This window comes from Gigantopelta aegis, chromosome 4 (genome assembly GCF_016097555.1).
Source record: "Gigantopelta aegis isolate Gae_Host chromosome 4, Gae_host_genome, whole genome shotgun sequence".
NCBI classification, from domain to species: domain Eukaryota; kingdom Metazoa; phylum Mollusca; class Gastropoda; order Neomphalida; family Peltospiridae; genus Gigantopelta; species Gigantopelta aegis.
The window spans coordinates 37,382,729-37,392,028 of NC_054702.1; the positions used below are offsets into that span (position 1 = coordinate 37,382,729).

General features: G+C 37.9%; 1 protein-coding gene across 1 annotated transcript; it reads left to right on the plus strand.

The window, feature by feature from the left end:
- Nucleotides 1–5,597: 5,597 nt before the first annotated feature.
- Nucleotides 5,598–8,982, plus strand: LOC121369822. Its single transcript, XM_041494896.1, has 5 exons — nt 5,598–5,654; nt 6,249–6,488; nt 6,996–7,273; nt 7,888–8,021; nt 8,633–8,982. The coding sequence occupies exons 1-5, from the start codon at nt 5,598–5,600 to the stop codon at nt 8,980–8,982; spliced, it is 1,059 nt and encodes a 352-aa protein (XP_041350830.1).
- The last annotated feature ends 318 nt before the right edge of the window (nt 8,983–9,300 follow it).

Sequence of the window (9,300 nt, forward strand, 5' to 3'; positions counted from 1 at the left end):
TAGATTGTCCATCTGATGTAGAAGGATCGCTTGTCTGAAGATCTGCTGGCGCCGGTGTGTCACGATAAGTCCCGTCGAGTCGTTGAACCGTAGGGTGTGCAGCTCATAATGAGTCCCATCCAGCAGTGGCTTCCATTTCTGGTTGCTGTACCCGCCTCTCAACTTCTTCGTGTCTGTTGTATCCCCTTGGACGTAGTTCCGGAATTGTCTCGTGAGTTTCCCCAAGGCCAACTCCCACGGGTCTACGTCCTCCTCTACAGCAGGCGGGGGGATTGTTGGAGCAGGCGGCTTCAACTTAGCAGGCTGGTCGTCTGGTGGTGAGACGGCTTTCCGCTTAGCAGCCACGGCAACAAATGTATCCATTGCCGACTCAACGGGAGCGGTTGGTAAAGTTAACCGCTTCATCGGAGTCGGCTTGGGAGTAGAAGTGGGCCGTCGCGGTGGTGACTGGTACATGGCAGTGTCCAGTGTCCCGCTAGTCGCGTCCATCGACTTGTCCGCCTGTGGCGAGCTGGTCTCCTTCCGCTGAGTAGATGGAGGGGGCGACGACGCAGATGGAACCGCCGCCAGGTTTGGTTCCCCCTGTTTCGCCCCGGGCGCACGTCTCCTCTTCCCACGTCCACTTCTCTTCCTCTTCAGGGTATCGCGATCGCAGTACACTAAGGTCACGGTCGCCCGTGACCCAGTGTACGCGACTCGATACTCACGCAGCTCGCCATAACTAGCTAAGAGTCCCCGGGGGGGGGGGGGGGGGGGTGTTAGCTCGAGAGCACAAACAGTAACGTCTTGCTTCATAGCGAGTTGAAATCGGAGTGGTTACTTACACATTATTATTCATTGTTCATTTACGTTGGAATACTACGGCTATCATCTTTTCTACATGTCCGAGCCTGTCCTAGCAGCACTGGAAGATTGACCGCCCCACTCTAAGAAGAAATAGGAAGCGGGGTCAGCCCCTACTACTCTTTTTCTAGACTTTACCTTGCTTTATAGTGATACCATCTCGTATCCTCCGGAGTCGGGCCCGTCCGCACCACTATACCAACCCATGACGACTGGACTATACCCCAATCTGATACTCTCTCTCGTTCAGACGGATCCGGCTTCTCAAGATCTGTATTTCACCACAGCACTACACCTTCAACGTCTATCGACTGTCAATCTAGGGGTTTTCTTGACGGGATGCAACCCATCTCGTCCCTTTAACCTGTGCACCCAAACGGCCGTAACGAGGCCACTTGCGTGGACATATCGATCGGACTTTAAACTTTTAGATCTGCGTTCAAAATTTTATGTCGAAATTACTTCTTTTTTTTAAATATTATTAAATAGTCCGATCCTCTCTTCTTTCTCTTATTTGATTTTGGACTGTCCTTCTAAAAATTTAATGCTCCAAATTATATAAATATTCGGCCGAGCAGTCAATTCTTTTTTAATTTTGGCTTGTAACCTTTTTTTAATTTTTTAATTTATTCTATTAACTTTTTTTTACTAATTGCTATTTTCAAAATTCTGCCCATTTTCAAACCCCCCCCCCCCCCCCCATCCCGAGTCAGGCCACCGATCTTATCGGAGGTCGGACTCGGGATGGGCGTGTTCGAAACCCTAGTGGTATATGGGCACGTTAAACTAGTTATCATCATCATCATCATCATCATCATCAAAGAAATAAACCAACAAGTGAGAATCGCACTTCGCTATTTTTCCCTGAACTCGGAATACTTCGGCCGATCGTTCAAAACACCTCGGTCGAACTGCCGGAACTTTGCGACTCAATACGTACATTTCCGTATCAAGCGAGCAGCAACGGAAAAGCCCGATAGTAAGGATTTCCGAATGTGACATCTTATAAATAGTTTGACACCGTCGCACCGGTGTTCTAGTTGTGTTAAAAAATAAAAATGACCAAGAAGAACATTATGCTAATAATTAATAAATGTCGTGGTTTAGTTTGTATAATCATTTAGGTCTATGATGGATGATGATGTTAACTAGTTTAACGTGCCCATATACCACTAGGGTTTCGAAAACGCCCATCCCGAGTCCGACCTCCGATAAGATCGGTGGCCTGACTCGGGATGGGGGGGGGGGGGGGGGGGGGGGGGGGGGGGTTGAAAATAGGCAGAATTTTGAAAATAGCAATTAGTAAAAAAGTTAATAGATTAAAGAAAAAGGTTACAAGCCAAAAATAAAAAAAGAATTGACTGCTCGGCCGAATATTGATATAATTTGGAGCATTTTAGAAGGACAGACCAAAATTAAATAAGAGAAAGAAGAGAGGATCGGACTATTTAATAATATTACAAAAAAGAAGTAATTTCGACATAACATTTTGAACGCAGATCTAAACGTTTAAAGTCCGATCGATATGTCCACGCGAGTGGCCTCGTTAGGGCCGTTTGGGTGCACAGCTTAAAGGGACGAGATGGGTTGCATCCCGTCAAGAAAACCCCTAGATTGACAGTCGATAGACGTTGAAGGTGTAGTGCTGTGCTGAAATACAGATCTTGAGAAGCCGGATCCGTCTGAACGAGTAACGTATCAGACTAGGGTATAGTCCAGTCGTCATGGGTTGGTATAGTGGTGCGGACGGGCCCGACTCCGGAGAATACGAGATGGTATCACTATAAAGCAATGTAAAGTCTAGAAAAAGAGTAGTAGGGGCCGACCCCGCTTCCTATTTCTTCTTAGAGTGGGGCGGTCAATCTTCCAGTGCTGCTAGGACAGCCTCGGACATGTAGAGACTAAACGCGAACAACCGTGGCGTTCTGCAGAATGGCCGTCATACGAGTCACGAAAAAACAAGTCAACATAGTCAGACGGAGAAATGACGTGGAGGCGAGGAATCTCGCTGAAAAAGAATCCAACCTGGTGGTGCAGACTGTCGAAACGAGAAGCGTTCCAGAGTTCAATCAGTTCCAATGGCCGCATACATCCCAGTAGAAAACTTCATTTCGCTGACAAAAACAACGAAATGAAGGACCCCCAAGTCGAGCACACAAAAGCACGTGCAGTGTGCACAAGCGAAACAAACACGTCTTAACGCGTGGAGCTCCAGACTGGGAATGTCTATGATGGAATCAATATTACAAATATTTCGATTTATATACTTAGTATTACTTATTTAACTCAAACTAGCTCCTTTAAGTTTTATGCAAGAAAAACGCCTGCAACAATTATTTAGCAACTGACCATCAAAGAAACGCCGACGTGTTGATGTTTATGATGATGCGTTTGATGTTTATGATCTAAAATTTCGCCGTCTTTAATTCTTTGCCGACTTGAATTCTTTGCCAATCGGTCTTTTTTTCTTTTTTTTCTTTTTTTTTTTTTTTTTCTTTTTTCTTTTTTTATTGTCCCCAGGTCATTTTGACGATGCCAGGGTTGGGGTGCCCTGATTCATCGCCTCACAGAATATGAATTAGATTATACACGCTAAATACTGGAAGTACATACACTTTGTGGTAGTATGCTGATTATAGTAATCGTAATACGTATACAAATAATGTACATGGTGATATATTTAATATTAATGCATATGTACATGTAGATAGTAGTATTATAAATGACTAGTTAATAGAAATATATTTAAATAGGCTGGTTGATGTAATGGGGACATAAAATAAATATATAAGTTTAGAAAGAAAGAATGTTAAAAAGAGAAGTTATAGTAGGTAATTATAGTGATAAGTGATAATGTCAAAATTCACGTCAAGCGCTCGCTTGATAATTGTTTCTATTATCTTCCATCAAATTAATTTCTTGACTGAAGAGTCGTTTCCATCGTATTTTTTTTTTTTAAATTTTTGAGCAGCTATTATATTTATTTCATTTTTTTCCATTTTTGTCTTGTATATATAATATTTAATGTTTATTAACAGCCAGTTTATAAATATGTCTTTTATATCGCCTATTTGTCCAAATAAAATAATTGTTTTATTTAATTTTATTCGAATTCCTTTTTTGTTTAAAATCCAATTTACAACAGCATGCCACAGATCAGTCACTTTATTATAATAGTAAAATAAATGTGTTAATGTTCTGGTGAACTGCCACAGAACGTACATTCATTAGTATCTATGTATTTAATTTTATGTAAAAAAGTATTAGTTGTTAGTATCTGGTGTATAATCCTGTATTGAAACCATATCAAAGTTGTATCTTTGAGACTTATAAAAGGCACTCTATAATAGTTTCCCCATTCTTTTGAGTCAAACGCAAAACCTTGGTTTCTACATCTTATTTGTGATGTTGGTGTAATAATTTCGTGATTTAATAGTTTATACATGTCTTTAATACCTGTTTGACTTTTAAGAATAATATTAAATTTTACCGGAAATGCAGGATTAGTTAGCAATGTAAAGTGGCCATTTCTAACGTTGTCTGCTTTATTTATAAATGCCTTAATGCTGTTTATAAGCGATGAATATTCTAAAAAGTGTGAATTTACGTTATATATATTTTTTAATTTCTCAAATGTAAAGAAATTTCCATCTTCATCAAGTAGATCGTTTATAAATATTATTCCCTTTTCTAAATAATTTTTATAACAGAATGGTTTTGTATTTATTGTTATATTGCTGTTGTACCAAATATTTGAGCTTAAAATGTCTTCTATTTTTTCCAAAATTTGTTTTTGTTGAATTAACTCCCAACTGTATAAGACATCTTTCCAAAACATGTTTTTTAATTTCTTTCTTTTTATATTCAAATAATAATCTCCATTTATTACAAGGTCTCTGTTGGATAAGTTAGTAGTAGATTCAAACAGTTTAATCCATTTTGAGTTACCTAAAAATAGTCTCCTGAGCCATGAATCTTTTAAAGCCATCATGAAATTATATATATTTAACATTTGTAATCCACCATCTTTGAATTCTTGAGCTAATAAGACTCGTTTTATTTTATCGGGTTTATTTTGCCAAATGAATTTATGAAATAATCTATTCAAATTGACAACTTCTTTTTTGGATGGGTTTGGTAGTGAAATTAGTAAATATGTAATTTTAGGTATTATTAGTGTTTTTAATACGGTTATTCTTCCTAAGACAGTTAACTTCCTTATTGACCATAGTTTTATCAATAGTTTAATTTCATTAATTTGTGTGGGGTAATTCGCTTTAACAATTAATTGTAAATTTACTGTAAACGTTATTTCCATCTTGAATGGTGATAAACATCTTTTGAGTTTTTTTTACTGCCTATCCAAATAGCTTTTGATTTTGTATAATTTATTTTTAATCCAGATACTGTGGCATAATATTCTAATATTGTTAAAGTATTAAACAGAGACCCAGGAGTTCCATCCAATATAAAAGTTGTATCGTCTGCGTATTGGGATATTAAATATTGTTCACCATCGATTGTTATTCCATTTATGTTTTCGTTATTTTTTATTAATATAGCTAGAATTTCAGCGCAAATAATAAAAATATAAGGAGAAAGTGGATCACCTTGTCTACATCCTCTTTCTAATTTAAATGTCTCTGACAGAAAGCCATTTTGATTCACCCTCGACATTGAATTATTATACAGAGTTTTAATCCAGTTTTTAATTGAGGCTTTGAAATTAAAAATGTCTAATGATTTTTCAATAAATGCCCATGATACAGAGTCGAAAGCTTTTTCAAAATCTACCAAAAGCAGGAGACCTGGTATATCGAGGACGTCCGTGTATTGCATGATATCATATATTAATCGAATGTTTTCACCAATATATCTACCTTTAATGAAACCAGTTTGATCATTGCTAATTATTTTATCTAGCACTGTTTTTATTCTATTGGCAATGCAGCCTGAAGCTAGTTTATAAGTACAGTTAAGCAATGTTAAAGGCCTCCAATTTTTTTTAAAACTGTTTTGGTTTATTTGGTTTGGGAATACAGGTAATCGGTCTTTACATTATTGGCATTTGTTACCGAGGTGTGTTCATGACTTGTTGTGCCAGTCAGGACAGATAACAGATAATGGGATTTGAGTTAATTTCTAACAAAAAGGCAAAAAGTGCCATTTGGGAAAATTTTCAACTGAAAAAAAGAAAAGACACGGGCGAAATCCAGGAGGGTTTGGCAGTTTGTAAAAGGTGTAAGGTGGACGTTCGCTTTAGTGGTGGAACTACTATTCTTAGCACACACCTGAGTCGTCATCACAAAATTATTGCACAAAGTGGTAAATCTTCGACTACTTCATCTACACAGAAGAAAGTACCAATGCTCACACAAACCATACCGATCATTTATTTTTTACAGACAACGAAAGATAAAACTACCAGCGATAAACATAAAACTTTCACTAAAGCTATCGGCAGATTCATCGTTAAAGATCTCCGACCTTTCAGCATCGTGTCAAACGAAGGTTTCAAAGATATGATTAAACAACTTGATCCCAAGTCCGAGTTACCATCACGCACTTATTTCGCTGAAACTGTCGTACCTAACATGTACCAGGAATGTCGCGCTTATGTTATTTCTAGTCTCAAGAATGTCCCAGTAGCACTCACGACTGATGGATGGACAGGTAGAGCAACCCAGTCTTATGTTACTATAAGAACTTCTCACATCACCGAAGACTACAACCTTAAATCATTCGTTCTTCAAACTAGATAATTACCAGAGAGCCATTCAGGTGTAAACATCGCCCAAGTTTTAACTGACGCAATTTCTGAATGGGGCCTTAACAAGAACCCTCCTTTGGTCACTGATAATGCGACAAATATGGAAGTTGCAGCGAGAGAGGCATGTTGTATTCCTTATATTGGATGCTACGCTCATACACTCAACTTGGCAGCGCAAAAGGGCCATAAGGTGAACGCCGTGTCACGAATTCTTGCTCGTGTACGGCGCGTCGTATCCTTTTTTCACCGTAGTACGACTGCTGCAGCTTTGCTAAAAGAGAAAACTAAACAGCTAGGACTTAAAAATGTTAAGTTACTGTAAGATGTACCTACACGATGGAATTCTGCGTGTGATATGCTGCAGATGTTTCTTGAACTACAGCCCGCAATCTACGCTGTACTAGTGGCTAAAGAAATTCGTAGCAATGTGAATGACATTTCAACATTATCTGAGGCAGATATCACGATAGCAGAGGACATTGTGGCGTGCCTTTCACTGAAAGCAATTACAACTGTTTTATACACAGAGAAGATGCCTACTGTATCTATCATTCTTCCACTCCAGAAGAAATTGTTGACAAGTGTTCTGGTTTCTAAAGAGATGGATTCTGATGTTATTAAACAGATGAAGAATGCCATGGCTTCTGATCTGGATAGCAGGTAAAAATGTTTTAATGAATATAATCTTGGAGTGCATTGCATACTCATAATATGTAACTGTAAGCGGTCAAGTCCCAATTATTGCTCCATGACTAGAATATCAAAAGCTGTAGTATGCGTTGTCCTGTCTGTTGGAAAATTAAAATAAAATATCTTTTCCTGCAAATGAAATATATACTAGGTTTTCTCTAATACTATTATTAGCACGTCACAATTACCAAATGTTTGACAGCCAATAGTCGAAGATTAACAAATCAATACATTCTAGTTGTGCCATTAAACAAAACAAACTTTTAACTGAATTTTAACTTGAAATTTGTTATCATCAAGCGATAAATGCTCTTTAATAGAGCTGAATACTGTATTGACATTTTTTAAAGAGTATGTTATGAATTTATGTGTTGCTCCAAATGTTGAAAAAACTGTACACTACGTAGCCTACCAAAGGGGATTGGGGGGGGGGGGAGGGGATTACACCAATACACCTACTGATGTTCCTTTTAAAAATAATACTTTCAGGTATAAAAGGAGTTTCTGCAGGAGTGTACTGTTTTGGATCCTCGCTTTAAAGCATCCTGTGTCACTACAGAGCAGCAACATGAGGTGTATGACAGACTTGCTACCGAAGCAGCTAGTTTGAAGCCACAACCTCAGTTACCTGTATCTTTGAAGGTGGAACAGAGCACATCAACCCCAACAGTTACTGACCTACCGGCGTTACCAGACTTGCCAGATGTTGAATCAACTGGTAAGTGTTGTCTTTCATTTAATTACCTTTTTTCAAATATGTTCTTTTGTTTGTAAGTATAAAGGTAACGAAACGTTATGACATGCGTAGACACTTAAAAAATTGTCAAATTAGAGTTAATAATGGATACTTTTAAATTTGTAATTTACCCTGTACCCACAAAATAATTACTGGTTTAACATTATTATTTAACAAATAAAAACGAGGCATATGAAGATATTTTTTAAAATTAAAACAATTCAAAATTCAAATTACAAATAATTACAGAATTTTATATATTTAAAGAGATCATGGAATCTTGCACATTAATAATCACTAAAGTAATTAAAACTATACTTTCATTAACATACAGTCGCAATATGAGACACATGTGGGCCAATTGTAAAATTATATATTTTTATGGAATATGAGAAATATATTCACTGTTTACTGTTAATTATTTCATGGACATTTAATCTTCTTGATATTTAATTGTATATATATTAAATATCAGAAGAAATTGGCTCCTTATTTCGTATTTACTTCTGTTGACTTTCTTTTTAAATTTTATTTTAGCGGCAAATCCTTTACACTAGGCCAAAATACAGGGCTGTTCCAATACTATATTTCAGATTTACAGTCCGATGTCAACCTAGTAGATGATGTCAAGTTTGTCACTGCAATCACGACAAAGATTACTAGTGACCTCACTACTCAGTCTGGTTGTGCTAGTGGTGGTTTAGCCTCCATTTTGGGTGATGTTGCTTTTATAAAGGAGGTGTTACCCCAGAAATCCAATTTAGAACAGGCTATATTTGAGATTGATGTGTTCAAGGGACAGGCACTAATACCAGTGTCAGAAGACTCATTGATATGGTGGAAAGGACACCAATGGCAGTTTCCCCTTCTCTCCCAGTTAGCAAGGAAACGGCTGTGTATTCCAGCGACCTCGGTACCATCCGAGCTAGCCCGAGTACTCTGACTGTAAGAGAGCTAGACGGACATTTGGACATAAACACGCTCTCATTACAGTCAGAGACCAACCTATGTCTTTTTTTGGCAATTCCTGACTACCAAACGGTAGGCAACGAGTCCCGCTCTAATACCACAACAATCCTATGTTTGACGTCAAATACCTTTACATCAATCATTTTCGAGTTAAGTGATACAAAAAAATCCACATATTAATCACTAATACACTTACTACAGAAAGAAACCCGACAGCACCCACATTCAGCTACGCTTCGTGACACTCCGTCGCAACAATTGCAAAGCTCGGCGATCTATTTCGAGACGTAGA